The sequence below is a fragment of the Salarias fasciatus genome, chromosome 6 (genome assembly GCF_902148845.1).
Source record: "Salarias fasciatus chromosome 6, fSalaFa1.1, whole genome shotgun sequence".
Taxonomy (NCBI): Eukaryota; Metazoa; Chordata; class Actinopteri; order Blenniiformes; family Blenniidae; genus Salarias; species Salarias fasciatus.
In genome coordinates, this window is record NC_043750.1 from 28130335 (window position 1) to 28155001 (window position 24667).

Genomic DNA, 24667 nt, shown 5'->3' on the forward strand with positions numbered 1-24667 from the left:
ATGATCCATTGGTTGCTGAAGAATCCTGGCAAGCCGACTCTATTCTCTATCCTCTTTGTACTTCACGCCTGTGTCTTTCGGCCGGTTTCACTGTTTTGGCCTGACGACAGCGTGTTTGTGTTTCGCAGGCTGGAGTCGCCAACACGGACCCTGACCTTGGAGGCCCCGAGGGGCGTGGAGATCAATGCTGGAGTGGGAGATTTCTCTGCATCTTGTCGGAAAGATCTGCTCTTGCAGTCCTCAGACGGAGAGGTGTGTGTATGCGTGCACGCATGCGTGCGTCCGTACGTGCGCAGTCTTTGACCGTTCTGTTATTGTGTCCACGTGGGCGTCCGTTAGAACAGTCAGAAGAGACAACCTGACAAAAATAGCCATGATCATGTGTAAATACAAAGGACAACACAAACTAAGTAAGTGTGTGTGTGTGTGTGTGTGTGTGTGTGTGTGTGTGTGTGTGTGTGTGTGTGGTGTGTGTGTGTGTGTGTGTGAGAGAGAGACACTCTATAGTGTTGGGCCCGCTTCATTAAAGTACCTTATTAGGCTAATGAGCGTCATCAATCCAGGCGACCTTGTCCTCCTTTTCTCCCCCCTCATCTCATCTTTCTTCCCCTCTCCTATTTGGGAGAAGTGACTTCATTAAAGCTGGTTTGATGAGGTTCCCTGTCAGTTGTTGCCGTTGCTGTGTGTGTGTGTGCGTGTACTTGTTCAAGCCTTTGTGTGTGTCATTGTTAGCCCGCTATCTTACTGTCAAGCTCTTTGCATAGCAGCCTGCCACGTTGCGTGAGCACCGGAGCAGACTCAGCCATTATCCCTGTGTGTGTGCCTGAGAGAGTGTGTGTGCGTGTGTGTGTGTGCGTCAGCCTGCCATATTGCATGTCCGCTGGAGCATAGCGTGCCATTAACTTAGTAATTAACAGAAGAATGACCCCCTCTCGTTGTGCTGACTGCCATTGTCAGTCACACACACAAACTGTCTTGTGTACACAGTCAATCTCAAACCTGTGACACCACACACACACACACACACACACACCCACACACACACACACACACACGTACTCACACCGGCACTCACTCACTTACTCACATAATAGAGGTTTTAGAAAACAACAGCTGAAGTTGAGAGGTCGTCTCCATTTCCCATTTCCTCTGTTGTATCACAGTCCGCTCTCTTCTTTCCTCTTAGCTTTTTTACTTTTTCAGTCTATGGTTTTTATTTACTCTGATCAATCACAACATAACTTTCTTGCTCTGAGTTGAACCCTATTTTTCTGTCAAGAGCTTCTCTTTTTCATGGCAGAGATTCGACAAGATGCTGGAAAAATTCCTCAAACATTTTTCGTTTATGACTGATCATTTATTAATATCTCTGATTTCTGTTCCACCACATCTCAATCTAGCTTCATTAGATGTTATTGGATGACTCTGAGGCTGTTTGTGGAGGAGTATGAAGCATTTGAGGAACAATGATTAACTATGATCCTACATAAAGCAGGCTCAATGGATGTTCTTTTGGTTTGCAATCATAATGCTGTGATGGAATTCGCACACAAACACTGATTCAGATAATGGATTGTGTGCATAGGCCCTGTTTACACAGGATCGATTGGCTGGAAACTGTGTCTCTCCTTTTTTTTTCTTTGCTTGAGTTTGCCTTGCAGTGATTGAACAGATGAGCCACCACAAAATACAGAAAATATCGCTTAATAAAGTCTGTAAATAAAAGTTGAGGTGAGCCAGCTGATTAAATGCCTCCAGACAGAATAACAGCCGCATCTCTGCTACAGGCTCTGCACAAATCTCTTCAAATACCTTGGAGACAGACGCAGTCATACACAGTGAAACGTTTTCAGACATTGTTAATCACAGTAAATCACATCAATCACATCAGAAGCCAACATGGAAGCTTCATATAGAACTGTCAAACTTTTTTTTCTTTTTCCCACATTTTTATGCACTTAAATCTTTGGTATTTTCAGTTTTTATCAAAACGACCATCTTTCAAGATACCACCAAAAATAGCTTCCCCCCATCCCCCAGCAGTCGGGATTATTTATACAAGGTGGAACAAATCTCTGATCCTGCTATTGAATTGTTGCAACATATTCAAGCTGTATCTAAACAGACAGTATATGTTCCAGTGTGGATTGGTTGTGTGACTCATAGAATCATTTTGTGTCTGTTCTTGAAAAATAGGAACAGCACTCAGTGTGTTGCTCTATTGCTGTCGCCTAAATCATTTTCAGTGTTTTGGCCACTTAAAAAGACCTCTGTAAACGCAAAATTTTTTCTGAAACGAAGTGCAAAACCAATACATGTTCCCCTTGAAATGCTGTTCTTTTCACTTGGCTTTATTGTAAGAAGTTTTTAGATGACTTACAAATCACTCTTTAACCAGTCTTGGCATTCGCATGGCTGCTTATGAACCACGACTCAGATTCACAAAAACTCCCTTTTTTATCCATTCTTTTGCTCTCTTACTGCTTAGATAAGTACCATAACTACCTTTCAACCAAACAAACAAATTGACTGCTTTTTATGAGAGGCACTAAAACCCCCAAATACCCTTTAAAAGTCAAGTAAAATGAGATTACAATAAAAGATCAATTATGAAAAATGAAAAATAATGTAGTCATCAGCAGAGGCAGTAAGATTTTAAAAGTTCTTAAACTGCAGTAAATTGTTACATAGATATATAGTGGTTGTCAGGATAAACTTTTTTTTTTTTTTTTTTTTTTTTAGGTTTACTTACCTCCTTGTTTCTTATCTTTATTTTGGGTCTTTCAATAAAAAGGCAACAACTTCATCCTTATGTCAGTGTCCCACTTAAATTATGCATCCAGGTCAACAAACATTTCAGACAGCTCTGACACGTCATAACAAAATAATAATGGGGAGCTGTGACTACATTACGGATGTGGTTGGCTCCTCTAATATTTATTCACTCTGTGCAAGCAGACAGAGTCAATATACCACACTGTGCGGAGAGCATGAAAAAGTTAAGTGCGCTGTCTGGTAAAGCGATTAAAAATGGCATTATAAACGTGAAATATATGGCCCAATGAACACAAGCATCTGTTTTGTAGACATACTTAGTGTTTTTTGTGTTTAGACACTTACTACGGCACTAACTAAACACCAGGCCTTGACAGATTATACAGAAGTTTTTTCCATAGTAGGTCCTTTTTTTATTGCGCTGCTAGGTTTGAATTAATGTTTAATGGAGTGTGAAAACTAGAATGCTGTCAAGTTTTTAACTGCACGGCTATACGCTTGTTTGTGCTACTCGGTTTGCAAAATTTTACAGCTAAAATGATGCTACTGCAAAATTATTAATAGAATCCAACTGGAAAAGTTATCGCTGATATGTCTGAATAATTAAAGACTTTTTTCAGCTTGTCTTATTTCATCAAGCTAACTTGACACTGTGCATTTAATAGATCCGCAGACTCGATGAGATGCAGAAAAAAAAAAGTGTTCTTACAGGGCTGCAATAAACCGTATTAGTTATTGTTTATTGTCTCTATTTCTGAGAAGCACAGAAGTGTAATGAAATTCAGAATAGTTGCTTATATCATATGAAGACTATGAGATATAGAACTTTCATCAAGACTGTTGAGAAGTATTTGATCTCTCTTTTTTTTTATTGAGATGACGCACATCGTTAGGCTGAGCTGCCTGTTAGAAATGCTAGCAGAATCTCCATCAGTGTATTCATGCTGTGGTTAGCACTATCATCTGGAGTTTCTCTCTTTTCTTTTTTTTTTAAATGAGGTTTTAAGCTGTGATGGGTTTCAACCGATATCCTGGATATTCCGATCCCCCCCCCCTCAGTCCAAAGGCACATAGGTTTGGGTAGCTAGTAGCATTTAAGCTGCTGTCGGTCTGGGTGATTATCTCTCCGCGTCAGCCTTGTGATGGACTGAAGAACTGTGCAGGAAATTCTCTGCCTGTTGCCCATTGTCAGCAGGATTTGCCTCAAGCTCCTTATGACCTTAGTCGGCGTCCGAGCCGTGAGTCCTTCCACCTGCCAGAGGATCTCCGTGTTTCTCTCAGTGTCTGATGTTACAGCATGTCCAGCTATTTTTTTCCACCTGTAAGCGATTGGCTCAGTTATTATGGTTGTTCCACCTTTCTCATTACCGTTGCAGTTTTTGTGGTCTCAGCATCTAATTTATAATTAAGAGGAGATTTTTTGCAGTTTCTGGGTTCACATGAATGTCATGGTAGTTTGCCTCTCAAGTCAAGGTTTTAAACAACCTTTCAAATATCTTTCGAAGTAATAATGTTTTTCTGATGATGTTTAGAGCATTTTAATTAAAAATTACATTAAAAAAACACATCCTGTAAAGACGAATAGGCCACATACGCACACGGTGTATTGCCACAATCCATCCCATCTATTGAGTGTTGTATGAACCGAGAACATCTCATTTATCAAGCAAACCCAGCAGAACTCCCTATTTTAACATCACTGGATCAAATGTTGCAAATAATCTCCGAAAGCATTCTTTTCTCATTATTTTAGGTCCACTTTTGAGCGTTTTGTGTGCGAGGTGACTCATGCACCAATTCCTGAGATAACTGGCCGCTTCCTATTAAAGTTAGGCTTTAAGTTCCTTTGACATGATTCATCTCTTTTATGGCTGGATTTAGTGTAAAAGTTTTTTTTCTTCTTCCTAACAATGCTCTTTTCCTCTTATTTAAACTTTTTCTCAACCGCTTTACTTCTGACCACGTCTCTTATTCTCTCTAATTGAATTATTACCGCTCTTCTCATTTCCCTCTCTGGTTTCACTTGTCTTACTCGCTGTGCCTTACACCATTTTGCTTCTTTCTTTTTCTCGGTTGTTTTTTTTTTTTTTCTATGTGACTTTTTTCAACACTCTCTACATCTTCTCTCCATCCTCCACCCTCCTCTTTCTCTGCCTCTCAGTCCTTCATCTCTCAGTAACCCAGCCTATCTAATTAACTTTCCACTGCCAGGGTTATACATCACTGTAGCTGTCACTTCACAAGAGAAGGGGAGGGGAATTATAATTTTTGCCTCTTTTCTGTCATCTCTCTCTCCCTCTCTCCCTCCCTCTGTTTCATGTGTTCTTTTGTCTCTTTCTGGCCTTTGTTCATCCATTATCTCTCTCTGTCTCTTCCTTTCTCCCTCTCCCTCTCTGTCATCCCTGCATAAATAGACGTCGCCCTATTGATGGCGAGCATTAGCATGAAGGAGTGTGTAACAAGGGTTGTGGTGTGGGCCTTTTGGCGAGGCTTGATATCATGAAAGGTTTGGAGAAAATGAAGGATTTGTGGTGCTCCCCTTCTCAACCTTGTCACCCTTCACTACAGAATGCCCCCCCCTTTCACCATGTAACAGTTTTATAAATGTCAAAAGAGGTCTTATCGGCACGTCAAAATGTATTCAAAAAGATTCAAACTGTCCAAATATGGAACTGAACAAGGTCAAATATGAAAAAAAAGAATATGGTTATTAGAATGTAATCTGTTTTTAGGGAAGAAGTGGAGAGCAGGAGACAATTCAGCAAATTATTTCAGCAAACAGGCCAGACATGCACATTTTTTTCACAGGATAAACTGAAGGATCCATCAGAGTATCTGGTTTCACAATTTGTGGCATTTATGGATTGAGCATCAGATTTATTCACAGACAAACAATCACCTAAAACTTGAAAACTGATGAATGTGTTCAGGTATCAAATTACATTTTGATACCTGAGGAGGATCGAGCATGCTTCTGACAGCGTCTGACAAGAAACTACAAAGTGCAGTTAAAATAGGAAGTAAACTTTTTGTTATGTATCAGGAAAGCTGAAATTTCTGAAAAGGTAATTTGTCCTGAAACCAGTCTTACTTAATATTGATGCATTTCAGAAAAGCGTGAATTGCAAACTATGATTCACTGAGGGGAAGTGATGAGCATGTCAGCTGAGAGCTGATAAGCAAGAGCTTTGTCCACAGTGAACCTATCAAAATGATGAAGTGAAATTCCTATCAGACACTGTGTTTTCAAAATAAAATTTTAAATCATTAAAACAGCAAAATCCATTTAAGACCAGCAGCTTTTCTTCTAAACTGACGGCCGAATGATTTTTGTATCTGAAACCGTCAAATATCTAAACTGCATCTCCTCTCACACCGTGGTTTTCCTCAAATTTACGAGTCAATAACTACAGGAAACGACCACCCAGCTCAATAAAATATACCACCATGTAGTCTCCATAAGTTTGTCATTTGATAGAATGGGAGACATCTGCTATTGATGTTGTACACTTTCATTGCAATTACTTTCCCATTCCATATTTTTCATCATAACATATAAGCAAGCGATATGAGCTTTTTTCCCCACAAGAGGGTAATACACAACCGACCGAAGCTTTCCAGTGTGCCCAATAAACACAACTTTAGCTCTTCATAATGCTCTTGTAAACCCTTGTGTGTAACAAAAAACAAGAAAACACAGCACCGTCGGCTGAAGGCAGTGTATTATTGGGCAAAAGTGCAAACTGCTGTTCTTCGCCCCAACATAGTAATATACCGCGGTGTGCCTGACCAGCGCTCCCTTGACTGCTCGAATGCACACAAGTCTACCTGCTATTGAAGCAAAGCAGGTGCCTGATGGGAAAATGACAAGTGCGTCATTATGAGACTAACAAAGGCGTTTGTGCTGTGCTGTGCGCTGCTTTGCACCATTTGTGAAACACCACTGAGACAAGGAGAGAGAAGAGAGCAGGTACTTTAAAGGTGACACGTAGAGAGGGGAGCTAAAGTAACTTATGATGGACGAATACAAAATATGGAGGTAAAGAAGCCAACAAACTGTCACTAAAGCCAGATATAGGATTTGCTGTGTTCGTGTGCTGTCGGTCCCATAAAGATCAGAAAGTCCCTCAGAGGAAATTCACGGTGGCCACTGCTGTATCTTGCTCAACCTCATTATTAGTCCATCTATTATAAAATTGCTCATTACAAAGACATGTTTAATTTCAAAGAATGGGAGGGGGCTGCAGTGTGATTGGTACCTTGGTGACAAATGTAACTCCACAGCAATTTGTCTGACATTTATGAAAATTATTGTAATCAACATACATTTTGACTAAACTGACTAAATAAATGTGTGTAATGTTGATGTCTTTCACAGTTTGAAGTGACACAGATTTATTTTAAGTTAAAGTTTATCTCACATAACCTCCTACAGCGATCCTGACTTGTATCCACTGAAAAAAATAAAAAGAAGAATACGTATTATATTAAGAAAAAATGAATATATTGGGCTCAGGCAGTGGATTCTAAAAGTGGAAGCTGCAGCTGCGGATCTGCGTTTATTTTCGTAGTGACAGAGACAAGTCAAATTATATGCTAAGCTTCAACATAAAATCAGGACTTTAACAATTCTGACTGATGCTAAATATTTATAAAGACTCTCTAAATATTGGAAATTACTGGCATTCTAACAATCGTTAACAATACTGTAGTATAGTATGACAAAGATGAGGAAATCTGCCGTTCACTGCCTGGCGTGACTCACAAATCGTGTGGTATGAGAGGCGGAAATGTAGTTCTACATCAGTCCACGACCTCAAAATTCTTTGTTGAAAAAAATGTTCAGAGCTGCATGAATCTCTCATCACTTCCCTGACACAAGTCAGTTAAATGTACTGATATTTTACAACCTGCAAAATCCATCCAGAGAAATCACAGAGAGGTAGATGCACACTTCTGAATTAAAATTACAGAAGTTTATTGTCTTTACATTCTGAAATTCTTTTCCTTTTTATCCTGGTGTCACTCATAAAAGTGCAGTAGAGGTATTTATAAATACTTGATCTGTAAAATGATAAAGCAGGGATGAAAACTGGATTGGTTGTTTAAAGGGACTTAAGGCAAGATTTGTGAAAAACTACACATGCATTTCCAGTTTATTCAATGCTAATGGGTCGTGAAGCATTAAAAACCTAAATAACAGGCCAATCCGCTTATCTGTCTGTTGCCTTATACAGGCTGTGTGCCAAATAATTTGTTGCTGTTCGGGGTTCCAATTTCCCGCGCAATCGTGGGGATGTGACGTAAATTGACGCTGTATGCGCGTTGCCGAACAGGAAGAACATGGCCGCCGTGGACACGGACTCAAACACTGCTGGGATCAGGTGTTGCCAACTTGGTGACTTTCTTGCTAAATCTGGCGAGTTTCCAAAGCCTCTTGGCGACTTTTTTTTTGTCAAAAGTGACTAGCGACAAATTTAGCGACTTTTTCTGGTGCTCTGGAGACGTGACCGGACGTCTCCGCTGTCCTCAGCAAGCAGCGGGTGCTGCGTGAGCCCCTCCCCCGTCCCAAAGTACTCACAGGCGGTCAGGCGGTCGGTCTCACGCAGAGCTCCCTGCTGCAGTCAGAGCAGAGAGGAGACCCACACCACTCCGTGTCCACATTTCAAATGAATCGCGCGTGCGCAAATACGCCGCTGCTCACTTGCTGACAAACCAAGAATCAACAGAAGAAATTTCATTTGTAGTTCTATTTGTAGTTTCATTTGTCCGCTCTCCCGGTATATTATATATTTGCTCCCGGTCTGTGAATCGAAGCATGACCCCCCCCCCCCCCCCCCCCCTTCATACAATCGGATAACTGCATCCACTCAAAGCCCACAAAAAACACCACAAAGACAAAAAGGACTTTATCAGCGTTATCTCGTGAGTCAAAAAAAAATATGACCAAAGCCGGGCAGGCACCCGAATAAATATTGGATATGCGTTTGATTCATGGAGGGAACTTCAGCTGCATTTGGGAGTGAAAACAGATGCTGACAAAAATGACATAATATGCACTGTGGTCTTGCAGTAAACCGCGACGTAGTAAACAGCATGAGCATCCCTGGTGCAGCGCTGTGAAGACGGACTTTCTGTAAAATGTTTGTGCGCGCTCCCGTGTCGCCTTGGCTGGTGGCTGCAGTTACCCGCAGCACCTATCGCGGCAGCGCTGAGGTAAATTTTGTAAAGTTGCCTTAAGTCCCTTCAAATCTTGAGATACGATAGTGGAAGTGCAGCGTCTCAGTAGTTGACACTCTATCTTTGAATTCTTCTCTCTGTCTTTGTGTGTCTTGCCAGGCAACCACACCAAACTGGCATGCATCTGCTCAACAATACATGAATGAATGAATGAATGAATAAATAAATAACTAAATAAATAAATAAATACATAAATAAATAAATAAGACCTTCAAAAATATTTTCTGTCAGTATTTACTCAGCCTTTTGAAATTGTGGAATAATACCACCATATTTCATTAAATCCAGCACTTTATCCAGATTGTATTCCTGCTCATCCAGTGTCATATAAACTTTCTGCAGCCGCTGACACCATCAAACGAACAGAGGAGAGCGGATGAAAGGAGGATAGAAGGAGGATCGGATGAGTAGGAGGTGGGGGAGGATGGCAGAAAATAGATGTTTCTGTCGATTTTGCAGGAGAAAATAAAGGCGTGCAGGACAGCAAGGCTTAAAGCCAAATCAATGTTGTCAGCATCTGGCACTTAAGAAGGGGCCATTAAAGTTTAAAAAGTTTGGAAAGCAGCGCTGGAATTAAGGCCAAATGGGTTAGAGGTAGGGGAGCACTGGCTTCCATTAAAATCAAAGCCAACGAGAGCTGACAGATCCTCTCAGGATTCCTGCAGTCCTCCTTTTTTTATTATCTACTCTCCTTCCTACTTTCTCTCACTCCCTTTCTCTCTCCACGTCCCCCTCTATCTCCTTCCATTCGCTCACCAGGCACTTTCCATTCTTTTAATTTATGCTTCTCTCCATTCTTGTTCTTCTGCAGCCTAGGAATTACTCCGGCTTTGCCCTCATTGAGAAAATTTCACTCCCTTAAAATCACACTGTTGATGAGATGAGTATCAACGACGCTCCTGGAAAAGCTCTGAGCGAAGACGCACGGTTGTTATCACGCGCTGATGTTCTGCTGTCGTTGCCTTTATCGTTGGCAGTGCTCTTCCACTGCAATGTGCACACTGATAGCAAACAAGAGGAATCCAAACAAAGTTCATGAAAGTGTTATTTTCTGATTGATTAACAAATGATTTGGCATGAGAGTCACTTTTTCTTGATAAATGAACACAAACTGTCCTATAAAAGTCTCAGCTCTATTGGCCACAGGTATTTTGTCTGCAGTTTGTAAGATTTCCAGTCTCAAAGCTCCTTTTACTACCCCGAAAAGCCAGATGACACAGCTTGAATGTGATCTGTAGGGGGTTGTCATTTGACTTAAAAAAAAAAAAAAAGAAAAAAGTGAGATACTACTATGCTCTTTCCATGCTTTGTTTTGTTTTACTTTTCGTACTTTTCCCTTTGTTTGGTTTAAGCTTCACATTTTGCAGTTTTGTAACCGCCTCGAGTGCTCAGTCTTTTCAACTTTCCATCTGTTAAATCATGTATTGGTCTTATCATTTGTCTTGTGTACGCCAATCCTCATTAAAGTTTAAAAATTGCCTCATTAGAAACAAACCACTTTGCGAAGTGAAAGTTTGAAACCTGTGTTTTATAAGAGCTGTGCCATGTTTCCTTCAAAGTCAACAGTTGGCAACAAAGAATGTGAACAATCAAGGTTCTAATCTGAAAGATATTCAATTAAAGAAATGCCAGTCTCTTTCGATCACTGTTTAAGGAAACACAATGATAAGTGAGCCTGCAGCCTGTTGTTGAAGCATTATAAATTGAATTAGCTGGGTGTCTGTGGCAACATTCCCGGAAATATTACAAGCGATTTGCAATTAGTGATGCATTTTACATCAGCAGCAGTGGTTGTTCTGCCATAAAGGGTATATGAGATTAAATAACGCAACAGGCTCCCCAGCTGCCAACTCACTGATGTCACACAGACAATGCCGCAATCTAACAAAAAAAAAAAAAAAAAAGCAAATTTGAAGACCATTTCAAGACTGTACCACCAACCGTTTTGCCTGCTTTGGGTATATCTTGGATTTGTTCCGTCAGAGTTATCTGCTAAATGAGGAGCAGGTGAGCATGTAGATGTCCGAGTCAGGTTACTGAGACTGATGGCAAAAACCTGAGGACTTGGACAGAGACCGGCAGAAGAATTCTCAAGCATGAGGGGAGTAGAAGGAGCCGACAGGTTCAGGTGACAGAAATTGAGCAAAATTAACTCTGCTGAGGATGACCTGGTGATAGTTTACTGAGAAGCAGACAGCACAGAAATGCCCCCCCCCCCCAGAGACAGATGGAAACGCTGCTTCCTCGCGGTAGTGCAATTATGCTACACTCCTAAAGGATTATCAATGGATACTCTCACATTTAATCCAAAGAAAACATAGAAAAATTAGCATTGACTAGCAAAATCCTGCCTACAGCACCTTTAAGTTTCATTTTCATTTTTTTTTTTTCAATTTTGAGATCCTTATTTCAGTTTGTGAATTACATCAGCCTTTTCTTCGTTATTTTTTGGATAATTCGACCGAGTTCAATATGGCAAATAATGAGGAATGGACCGTGTTTCACTGCAAAAAATGCGTGTGTGCTTTTTTTTGACGCTCAGTAGGAGCACAGTGTTGGGCGCAGGACAGGTTCGGCTTGTTCACGCCCCCCCCACAGCATTAATCAGCCAGGCATACATCCACACTAAAATATATCAAAGTGAATTTCATAGCTTGCATGTGTAGACAAAGTTCCCAGACCCAACTTTGAAAAGTATAGATTAACGGCGAGATTTTTTTTCTCACGCGATAAGAGTCTCGCGGTAACGCAGCACGCAATCGCCGTTAACGGCTCGGCTGTAATTATAATTAATGCCAACTTTCAAGTTGCTTCAGCAGGATAAGCAGCTAAGGCTAACACTACACAAGGCTGAACTGGGATTAGGGCAGTGTTTTTCAACCACTGTGCCGTCATGTAAAGGGTGAATCATGTTTTTGGCACAGACACGACGCCTTAAGACAGTAATAAGCATGCAGTATGAAAATAAATGTATGCTAGCGTGATGCTAACTTCTATGGAAAAATCCGTTGACATGCTAACAGTACAACAAAACTAGCTGGAACAATTTAAACTGAAACTTTCACTGACCAAATACAAAGTGTAAACAAATTATTTAAATAATAACAGGAATATATTTTCATAAAAACAAAAACAATAATCAAAAAATGAAAATTCTGAATGAATTTTCGATTTCCGTTCTGAGCCTCGGGCTTCCATACCTACTTTCTGTGTGTTTTCTCAGAATTTTTGATTATTGTTTGAGTTAAAAGCAAATATTATGAGGAGAATGTATGCATGTGAAAGTAGAATGTATTTATATGAGAGGAGAATGTATGTATGTATAAGGAGAATATATGTATAAGAGTGGCAATATATAAATGTACATGGAGAATGTATGTGTGTAAAAAGACAATGTATGTGTGTGAGAAAGAAAATATATGTATGTGAGAGGTGAATACATCTGTGTGAGTAGGCCAGGTTGAATTAAGTCCTGTACAACCCCTCATATTATTATATTTCTGTGCACAATGTACTTCACATGAGGCTGAGTGAACTGCCATAAATCATGCTTTCATGCACTCCATTCCTGCGCTGAAAATTGTGAGTGACAATATTTCAAATCAGCAAAAAAAGCCTGATTAATTGTAATAAATCACAGAAATTGTGGACGGAAAATAAATATGTAAGTTATGTAAGTTAGGGTTGAGAGGGATTAAGAACAAATCTGAAATACTAACATTATTTACCTGAGTGTTTGTATCTGTCACAAAGCATTATCATTATTGCATGTTTACCTAATATTGTGCAGCCCAGCAAAGATGTATTTGAAAGTCTGTCATGTGTATTGGAGTGGAGTTTTGAGAAAAGTCCAAATTAAGAATATCTAGTATATTATACTGTTTTTAAAGTGGTGTAGTCGAGCCTGTTCTGCACTGTATGTGCATTGATTGACCACACCTATCTAATATTGTGTGGTTTCTTTACCCTCTTTTTCCTCCTTTTATGCAACCATGATGCATTGTCTGATATCCTTCTATCAGAGCAAGCATTCACTGCAGCATTATGACCTTATCTGTTGAATGGAACCACACAGGAATTCACTCTCTATGTCCCTAATTGAGTCTCATTTGTCCGTGACCCGTTCATCAGTTCATAATGTTTTCTTCCTTGGACAACTTTTGACAGAATCTGACCACTGCAGACTGAGGACAAAGATGGTTTGACGTAGTCAGTTGGTCCTTGTCAAATTTGCTCAAATCATCATGCATGCCCAGTTTTCTGCACGTAAAACACCAACTTCCTCAAAAAAAAAAGAAAGGTTAATCACAAACTAACTGTCATGTTCAAGCAGCCAGTTTGAGACTATTTGAGCTTCTCTTGTCCGGCTGGGTTATCAGGTGCACTGTGGTCATAAAGAGATGAACATGGTCAGCAGAAGTACTCAGATAGGCTTTGGCATTTAAACAAAGCTCAGTTTGACACCATAGCACCACCAACAGCTGTGTGAACTGCTGACATGAGGCAGGATGGATCCATGCTTTCATGTTTGAGCCTAATTCTGACCCGGCCATCATATCAGACGCTGTTTCTCTAGTATTTTCTATGATCCCATTTTGATGTACCTGTGCAAATTATCGTCTCATTTTAACATTCCCACCTTGACAGGAGTGGTATATGGTGTGGTCTTCAGCTGCTGAAGCTGTTACAAGGTTGATTTGTTGTGCAGTCAGAGATCGCCCTCTGCATACCTTGGTCATAAAGAATGGCTTTTCGAGTCATTGTTGCTGCTCCATTGTCCATACCAGCCTGGCCATTGTCCCTGACCTGTGGCTTTCTTTTTCCAGAACATTCTCTGTAAACCCTAGAGATGAGCATTCATTGACATCACAGTAGATCACTTAAATTACTTATTTTCTCGTTGCCATGTTCAATTGCTTCAGCATGCCTTCTTGACCATGTCTAAATGCTTAAATGCACTGAACGAGGATCACCAAAGCCCTTTACAGGAAGGCCTCGATTTTTTGAGGATAGCATGATTAGGATGTTCCCTACTCAGGATGATGACACTATTGTAAGTGACTACCATTTAGATTTTCCAGGATAACATAATTGAATGTCAGCATCATTGCTGATTTATGTCAATTAAATCAAAAGCTTTATTAAACAAATGTTGCCTCCAGCAGCTTGTTTGTGGAATGTCACCGTCACTTAAACTCTTTTCAAAGTACAGAAGACAGTTTCTTAAATAAAGGTTCCTTGAATGACACGTTAAATGTCCTGCATGCCACATTTGCATCCGTGCACATTTTGCCCTCGCTCCCCACGGCTGCTGACTGTAGTGAGGTTAGCTCAGGTTAACTACAGAAAGTTTTAACAAAGTTAGGTTTCCATGGAGTTTTATTGTTTGTTGACACAATGCTGGGGTTTATTAAGACACTTTTGCCTGGAGGTGTTATTGGGTTGGTACACTGGGACTCGTGTTCCCAGCTGCTTGTTGTTTTACCTGCGGGTAAGGCAGAATGGTGAGTGAATTAGAATAGTGGCAGGGGGTAACTCCTTGTCGTACATGCAGGTGGTCTGGATCCCATATATACCCACAAAGCAAACGGCCACTTAGGTGTGGACACACCTCACACACACACGGGTTACCCACAATCACTTATGGAATTCTAATGTGCATGCAAATGAGCTCAAATACATAAATATGCATAACCACACAAATACAAATATGCATTTGTATGCAGAGATGTATGCATGCATACACACACATAGTGTGAAGAATACCTTCACAGATGTGCCCTTTTTTCCCTCTCTCTCTCCAGAGTCTCTCTGTTTACTTCCAAAACTTGTTTTTATCATCCAACTTTGCTGCTGAGTGACTTCGTCTAGGTGTGTCTGTTCTCAAAGGGAGATAACAGATTAACAGATACCTGCCAATAGCTGGGAGAAGTGGATATTTTTCAAAAGGTGTGATTAATGTCAGAAAATGTATTAGCCTGTAATTCACACCCCCTGAGGCAGTCATCATGGATGTTTGTTTGTTTATTATTTTGCCAGCCTGATGTAATGCTATCTTTGGCTTTCGATGTGTGTGGGAGTTGTGCCTCCCTGTCTCATTTGTGCTCCTGTCTATCATGTCATATGTTTAGATTTATGGGATTCTGCAGCTCCATTCCTCATTGCATGTTGGTGTGCATCACTCTCTGTATTCCTGTCTAACAGCGCATGTACTCATTTATCTGCACTTTCACTCATGTGTGTTGTGCATGCTGTGTGTGTGTGTGCGTATTTGTGTGTTTATGGTACAGTAGAGTGGACTGACATTGCTTTATGTCCCTGCTACATCTGGGATACTCCTGCCTCTGTCATTTAGTCTATTGTCAGCTCCCATTCCAGCGTCTGTCCATTCAACAAGCCTAATGGTCTGTGTAATACACTCGGATAGCTTCTCGGCCGCCCACCTATTTGCGTTGTTGCCGGGTGTGTGCGCGTTCCCATGTGTGAATGCAGAAAGCAAGTGAGAGAAAGAATGGGAGGAGAAGTGAAATGCGGCTGGAAGAATGAAGAACTTCATCTCTGCGTGTTTGTGTGGGCGCAATTTTGTGCGTCACAGCGGCATTCGTATTGTCACATTGTCGGCCTCCATCACATTTCTCACCTGACCTCCACCTTCCTGTGGAGTGAAGGACTTTAAAGTCACCACTTTATGGGCAGCTCTTGGTCCATTTTAAATCATTAGTTTTTTCAACATTGTGAAATAAGCTGATCTTATTCCATGCTGCCAGAAATTCAATAGTTTTTCTCTGAAACTTTCAGCATTCATCATTCACTTACACCGACTAAACTGTTAGTCAGGCTAAATATCATATCCACCAATTTGTGGCCGTACCCCGGAGCATTTAGGCCCCTAGAAACAATCAGCACAACCTGTTGAAGCTCTAACCAAGCAGGAAAATTGGGACAAAAGGTGACTTTGAAGGTGGTGTGGTTGTTATTGTGGGACTGCAGGAGAATACAGAGAACACAATGTTACAAGAGCTGAAAGACATTAAGACAAAGAAAATACAAGAGACAACATGTCCAGGGTGGGATCTGCCTCTGGTCTGCATGTGACCCTTCTGCTAAACAACTTATATAGTTTATTGTGAGACTGGAGAAAAACTAACGGATAATATATTCTACAATCTAATCAACCAGATACTTCACTTCACATGTATTGAGAGTGAAACTCAATCAGCTCTGAACTCACTCGCACCACATGTTCCAAGTTTCCTTCACGGTCCAACAGAAATTTTTTATGCAAATAAGGTAGTAGGCCGCTACAAATGAAATCTGCTAATGAGTATTAGTTTACTTTGAAAGTAGTAAGTGACTGAAAGTTTCAGTGGCTGTTGCACCTTTAAGATTTAATACATGCCAGTTATATATGCCGTTTTAAATATTTATGTTCCAGTAAATGTTTACTTCCTTTTCCGTCAACTGATTGTTCTGTTGCCCGCTTGTTTCATGCTCATGCAACCCCGCCATAAATAGCTTAATCCAGAAGAAAAAAGCACCTTTTTTTTTTTTTTTTTTTTAATCATGTCCAACTGGTTTCCAGAATGTGACAATGAGTTGATTCATTGTCCTGGAAAGGACTTCACTTTTATCAGTTCTAACACCGCTAATGAGTGAACAACCACCAGATCTGCAGCCATTAAACTCTGATGGGCACAGTGGATCTATCGTGACACTGGGACAGTGTGCCTAATGATGTACTGACAGATGCATGTGCACAAATTTTGCTTTAGGAATTTTTTTTTTTTTTTTTTTTTTGCAATGTCAAACCTACTCTTGCTTCGTGAGAAACATGTCTTTGCATTCCTTTTACGTCTACATTTGTGCAACCTCTATAACCTCCACACAAATGTCCCATCTTCTTCTTCAATTTGACTGTCGACACTTCCTCCTCCCGCCGCTCGTCCCCTCCGAAACATATTCATACACTCCTTCCTCCTCTGAAAGGACTCCTCGTGCACTCAGAACACTTGTTCTCATTCCTGATCTCCTTCCAAAGACACTTTAACCCTCTTATCTTCTCTGCTGTCTTCTCTGCCCCCACCTCCCCCCCTTCCTCCTTTCATTCCAGGAAAATTTCGTCCTTTCACCACCACTTTAGCTCCTCTCTCATGCCTCCCAACCTCATTTCTGTGTTTCTTAGCTGCGCCAAAGGAAATCATCCATGAAAAATGTTTTGACCCTCCATAATTGCAGCTTCCCGCATGTTTCCCATCTCCTTGATGCTGGAGCCACGTGCTCGCTAAACTGCTACTGGAGAGAGATGGGTGCAGACACACATCCACTCACACTGTGTGCACACACCCAGCCACCCACGCAGACTTGTACAATTATGCTAATGTATAGAAACACATGGATAGAAGACACACTCAGGGATACACTCCAGTTTAATGTGTGTTGGCAAAGAGCAAAGGAAGGTTTACATTGCAGTGTCCCTATAAGGGTCTTAAGGAAGTCATCACAGATTTGGCAAAGCCACATAACATTTTTCTTGCTGTGTTCCATCCATACATACATCCATCCATTACACCACTGGCTTTGACAATAAAATCAAGCTTTGATATGAAATTATTCACTGACCTCATAAAATATCGATGGTGAATTTGTAAATAGAAAATATTGCAAGAAAACTAATTGTCAAAGGCCCACCATTATTTAATGATGTAGAAAAGGTTGAACTTCTGTGACAGTCCTCAAAACATCAATTTGGTTTGCGTGGATATGCTCAAAATGAAAAGAAGCAGCCGGCAGGAATGTTACCATCCAACTATTTACCTGTTTTTAAAGATTTTTCTCCTGGAAATACTCAGGAAAAATGGTGTTGTGTCATAATAAAGGTCTCTTATTCAGTTCTTGCTGATACACCATCACAAATATGCTCCATGCAGTCTGACTGGACCCGACTGAACCAGTTACCTGGGGGATGAGAAACCAGCTACAGGTGCTGGAGGTTCTTTTAACAACCCACTTTATATTTATAATTTGTGTCTCATAGTCTTTGGATTGCAGCAAAGATGTTTATGTATGAAAAGAGAACGTACGAGAGCAATGATAGTTGTTAGACAACCAGTGAAGCAGCAGATCTGTGCAATGAAGACATCAACAGCTGTTCATCTTGCCTAATTTTAGAAAATAAAGTTAAAATCTTCAAGAAACAAGATTTGGTCAGAGAAATCTTTTTGCACATATCAGCTTTGTAAATAAGTTTGACATAACTAAACAACAATATACACAAGCATGCAAAGGAACACATAACAAACACTCAAGCATTTTCTAATTTTTTCATCGCCACCAGAGACACATTCATCTTAAGCACACGCTCGCTCTCCCTCTTGCACACTTTCATGTGCTCAGCTAACAACAGACTGACCTAATATTTACAGACACTTTCATTTAGGATGAATGTCAGCACTAATCCAACCTTAAGCTTCAACAAATGACTTCCAGCCTCCTTCCTCCTGGTCTCTTTCCACTTTCCTTCATCCGTTTTTTTTTTTTTTTCCCATTCTCATCTTTCCTCTGTTGTGCATCTCTCTATCGCGGTGCAGTGTTATTCACCTTCCCTCCACCTCTCACCTCTCTTTTATTGATCCCTTCCTCTCTCCATTCCCCCATCATCTCCATGCATCTGTCACATTTCCGTCTGGCCAGTTGTATAATCAGTATCTTCTTCTCTTCTTTTCCTCACAGTGAAGGCATACTTCCACTTTCTTTCCTTTCCTCTTGTGGTTCCGGCCTTCCTACAGCTTGTTGTCATTTTAGAAAGCATGACATGTCGTCACATGTGCCCCCGTTTCCCTGCATCCCCACATCCCAGCGGCATGGCCAAGTTCATTTTACTTCTCAATTGCTATGGCAAGTAGTTAGGATTGGATTTGGTTTATGTTGCCAACCGTGACTGAATCCTTTTCCCCTGTAAGGTTGTAACTGCAGCCTGGCAGTTTTTATTGGGGAGCCAAAGGGTAGATGACAGGTGAGCCACCAGGGACCTGTTAGAGGCACACCTTGACATTTAGAGATGTACTGTGGTATTTTCCCTTGCTCGACACATGAGCAGAGAAGTTCACATATTCGTTTTTCACAAGCTTTAAAGTGTCTCCTTGCTGTTGTTACTGTGGCTCATTAAAACCAACGGGCATAGCGGCCTAATGAGATCGCTGCTTCAAAGAGGCCGCCCTGCCCATTTTTATTTATCCTCTAAACACAAAACCTCTTTCCTGCTTCTTGTTTTGCCACAGGACTTTAATGTGGCTTTGTACTATTTAATAGTAACTAAAAGTAGATTTTTTTTCTTTGTTTGCTTTACCATCGTCTGTTGGCAGGTTATTAAATAGTAAGTTCATGCTGCTGCATCTTAATAGGAGGCATATTAACACTTCTCATGACATTTCCAAAACTTTACAACAATTATTTTACCTCAGTGATACAATTTTACCACTGACTTTCCAAAAAAAAAAAAAATCATTAGGAACTGTACCTACCAAGCAACAGCTGAAATATCAAATAATTCCAGTTCACTGTCATATGATCTATGAATGTCCATCGCTCCAGACAAGGCACATCTGTCAAACAAGTCATGACCCCGTATCATGTTTGAGGAGTCGTATCTGCTTAAGTGTGGGACCGATTTTGATCATATTTCATGAGAGATCTAATGCATTGTGAATTTTTTCTGAGACGGAGATTTTTTAAAGCCGTACAAGTCATGTTGTGATTTTTGTTGCATGTTTTTTTCTCAAGTATTTCCACAAAGGCTACAGTTTGAAGCTGTGGTTGCTGTAGCTTGAATTCAATTGACTTGGTGACTTTGCATTCTTAAAAATAACATGTTTAACATAGAGACTAAGCAGAGGCGGAGCGTGGGTATCAGTACAGAGGGGGCGGAGCATTCTCGATGGGCCCTTATGATAGTAATTTTACCATTCAAACAATACCTCATGCTACCATCAAACAACACACTAATGCTCACTTTTATTGAGCCAAGCAAACCTATATGCCTCAGAAAGCAGAATAAAGTCTTAAACCAGTTCACAAACTTGTTCTGAAGAACAAATACACACACACACACACACACACACACACACACACACACACTCACACACACACACACACACACACACACACAAATGCAGCCTGACAGGTGTCAATCTCAGAGCGTCCGCTGTCCATGGTCCTGAAAACACAGATAAAAATTCACTGGCTAAATCTGGACCATCTTTGATACAGCTTAAATACAAAATGAACACAGCTGGTCTAAAATTACACAATCTATTCAGATAGATATAGACACAGCTATATTTCTGGAATTCACATATATTAGGGGAAAAAAAAGACTCAGTGGTCTCTTATAGTTGAGAGCAACATAAGGCACATTCAAATATCCAGGTGTTTAAGACCACAGCATTCTGATAAAGATAATATTTTTGAAGGTTTCACTGACTCACCAATGGCTCCGATGTTAGGTTTTGGGTAGTACCGCTAGCGGCTATCATAGTGTTTAGCATACTGTTTAATTTCCCTCCAAAGAGTTCAGATCAAGTGCAAGAGAAAAAACTCGTTAATGCCACATAGCCAATCAGCGCTGGCTTACAGCCCTGATGCATTCATGGACAGTCGTAATGTAAGAATTGGCAAATTGGAGCCCACAATCATATGCTATACCTTCTCGCACACACTGCACATTTTATTATAATAATTTATTTACGAGTAAATGTGAACACATCACATGAAACGGGGCCCTATGACTTTGTGGGCCCTGGGGCGACCGCCCCCTTGCCCCTACTCTGGCTCCGCTACAGAGACTAAGTAATCCCTCATTAGGAATTAGGGGAAGAAAATAAAACCTTGATGTTTTAACACTGCTAAAGAAACAATAAAAGATTAAATGTTCAAAAAGGGGATTTTTGAGAACTTTACGTAGTCTTTTCATGTCTAGGTGGAACTTTTACAACAGTAACCATCTTGTCCTTCACTAAAAAAATAAGTAATCGTGTATAATAAAATATATGCATATTCATCTGAGGACTTTTTTTTAATTAAATTAAAATAATATTAGTTTTCAAATGTCAATTTACTGGCTCATTTATTGTCTAAATGTGTCAGCTAATATATTTAAGTCAGCCCTGGAGAATGGAAAGTAATTGGTGAAAGGAAGATAATTCAGAGAATCTCATAAAGTTTGAGTATCTAACTAAAGACCTTTGGGCAATTAAGAATGACACTAACTGGAGAGTTACTTCAATCTCCTTTAAGGGCTCCCATTACATGTCTGTATGTCTTTATGGTAATGTATAATGGACGATCAACTTTCAGCTAAACAGCTATTTAAAAACAACATGAGCAGCACCTCTGCTCTACTCCAGCATTGTGCGTGTGTGTGTGTGTGTGTGTGTGTGTGTGTGTGTGTGTGTTCAGATGAAGATGTGCCTTGTCAGCCAATGTGAAATCATTACTTATATTAATTGGTTCCTTACCGTTCAGGTATCTGAACCCCTCGTTTTTCTCTTCACCGTGTTTTTCTTACATTCATCATGTCTGCCTATCTGCATGTGTCCATCTTCTCCTAACTCCTTCTGATTTGACATTTTCTCTGCCATCCTTCCTTCATCTCTTTGTCTGGCTGCCTCTCTCCTTCCTCTCCCTTCTGTCTTTTTGCACTCATCGCTATTTTCCCCACTCATTTTCACTTCCTCTTCTTCTCTTTTCTATAATGAAGAACATGAATAATGGGGATACGGATGTCTGCTGAGATTACCATCCCGCCTCGGGGTGTGCAGGAATATGTGAGAGACAGGGGGAGCGAAACAAAGCGAGAAACCAAAGCTTTCCTGATAGTTGAAGAGAAAATAAATAAGGAGGTGAAGCAGTCAATATGCAACGAGAGTGAGGAATGATACTCATCTGAAACCTGGCTTGTATCAATTTGAATGGGGTTGGAAGATTAAGAGCAATGGAAAGCATGCAGGCTGTTGCTTTTTTTTTTTTTTTTGGGTCGGGGCATGGGGAGGTGCTGAATAGTATTTTTTTGTATGTTTGTTTTGTAATTTAGATGATGATCATTGGTTTAAAGCCAGAAATGCAAACAGTTGTAACAGTAAATTGCACAGTGATTGCTCTTCTCTTCCCTCATCACCTAAACAGGAGAGCGTATGTAAAGCCAGTAGACGTTATTCAGGGTCATAATTCAATTGAAGTTCAGCAAATCACGAACAAATAAACCTTTTTGGTTATTCTTACAAAATCAAGGTCAGGTGCTCTTTTTTAACAGGTGCATGAGAAGAAAAAAAATACCAAAATGTATTGTTAGGTGAAAAAAAAACCCCTCAAAGATCTTATGTGTACTGAGAATCTTTGAAGACATCTATTCAAACAGTGCTGTAGAAAGGGGGATTGCAGTCTGATGGCTCTATAGCCCCAACTAGCAGCTGGCGGCTCCTTAGCAGTTAAGCTGCCTTGTACATGAATAAAATACTAATTGGTTTAACCAACTGATATTCCTTGTGCCGACATGCGAGGGGCCAAAAGTTTAATGATTTAGCTGACTAATCGCACACATCCCAAAGCATATAACGTAGGCCCTCATCAAAATGCAAATGACCTGCAGATAGTCCTCAATTCCTTAATCGGTTTTGCTGGAAATAGTTTGTCGGAGACAGTTCGCAAGACTTTTTTTTTTTTTTCAATGTTTAAACATCAACGCAGTAAAAACAGCTGTCAAATGAGTCAAAATACTTCAAATTCATCAAAGAGATGACTTTACTTATCAATTTTAAGTATTTTTATCCTGATAGTTATTTTATGTTAATGCTAATTAGTTCCTTGTTTGTCGGGACGATGTCGGCTTCTTGCCTTCTTCTTAAGAAGATTTTATTTTTGAGGAAATGATCCTCAATTTCAATGATCCTCTTGGAATATGTTGCGTGATCTCATCCCTTTGGCGTGTTTGTGATTTGCTTATATAATCGAGCTCGACACCACATCAAATAATCTGTCGTGGAATTTGGCATTGTTTCTGTGTTTTCATGCCGTCTCTTGTGCTGTCCCTTTCCCTCGCAGGTTCCTCTCCTTATTTCTGTCTCAGTGATTCTCTTGCTTTTCTTTTCACCTCCCCTGCCCTCTGTCTCATTCACTCCCACACTGCCCCTTCATCAAAGGCGACCGGTTCTAAATAGAAAATCTCTCTCTGTCTCTGTAGATCTTTCTCGATGACAACCCCAGCCATCCGCAGAGAGCATAGTCTTGGCTGACGGCTATGCGCTTTCTAGTTCTCAGTACCAACAACAGCTTAAAGGACAGCTTTCTCACCTTCTGTGTCTAAATTATTTTGTTCACAGAGAGTCCATGTGAGCTCTGCTGCAGCTGTAGCATTTTGCTGTGTACTGGTATATATTTTATGCACGCCAAATCAAAGTGTTTTCATTTTTCTCTCTTTTCTGTTCACAGATCATACTAGATGCCAATACTATCAAGCTGGGTAATGTTCCCCTTGGTAGCGCCGTGGACCCCCTGGAGGGGGCACCTGCTGGAACTACCTACACCAAACAGACAGTATACGAGCTCTGCGCCTGCGCTAACGGCAAGCTCTACCTATCCCCCGCTGAGAAGGGGTCTACTTGCCAAACCACCAGTAACTTCTGTCTCTGGAGCTGAAAGTGGGAGGTTGACCAACTCCCGGGACATATGGACCATAGAGTTTGAAGCTAATGCTAGCCAACGGAGTGAATCAACATGGATTATGGCCCAGTGGAGAGCCAATGCCAGCTAACAGACTAAGTCAACATGGATTGTAGCATGGCAAGATGATCGTGTCCTTTCAACCAATCAACTAATGTGGATTTCAGCCTGGCAGGAAGCTCATGGTTGCTAACAGACCAAATGAACATGGACTGTGTCTTGGTGTGATGCCAGTGCAGACTGAAGAACTGAATCAACATGGACTTGAGCTTGTGAGAGGATGTTACTGCTCTCCCACCAAATCAGTATGGACTGGTCAGTGGCCGAGGCTCGTCAAGACATCGGATGATGTGACAGGATGCAAAAGCCAACAAGGATACCAGGTGGAATTGGTACTCAGACCCCTGATGGACATAGGCGGACACTCTGATTGTGGGGCTGTTGTTGGCCTTGGTCTTTCCCATTTTTTTAATTGTCGCCATGATGGTTTCCCCAAGAGGATTACATAAAAACATTGTTTTGGAACAACAACTATGACCAAAATGTCCTGGAAAACACACCCTTGTTTTTGTTAAGATAAACAGTTTTATTAATGGACTGCAAATCCTCGCAGACTTTCTGAGCCCATCAGCCGACTAACACACATCACTGAGAACTTTGGTTTAGTCCGATGGGTAGCTAACAAATAAATCAGACAATGCTTTTGTCTCGTGGGAAGCTATGGCTAGCTAATGGACCAATCTATACCAGAAAGGCCTTCCCCCTCCTCCCCCTTCAGTCTTCGACCCAAACATTGACATGTGACACTCTGCAGCCTATAGTTATGGCATTTCAACCCCTGTTTCATAGAGTAACTAATGCAAATAATTGTACTTAAACCAGATTTTCTCCCATGTGTAGTTTCAGATTCATGACTTTTCCTTTAGTTTGCTTTCAGTTG

General features: G+C 40.7%; 1 protein-coding gene across 1 annotated transcript; it reads left to right on the forward strand.

Annotated features, from left to right (window-relative positions):
• LOC115389799 (zeta-sarcoglycan-like) lies at positions 1-24667 on the forward strand. Its single transcript, XM_030093372.1, has 2 exons — positions 1-252; positions 23497-24667. The coding sequence occupies exons 1-2, from the start codon at positions 1-3 to the stop codon at positions 23701-23703; spliced, it is 459 nt and encodes a 152-aa protein (XP_029949232.1). The 3' UTR covers positions 23704-24667.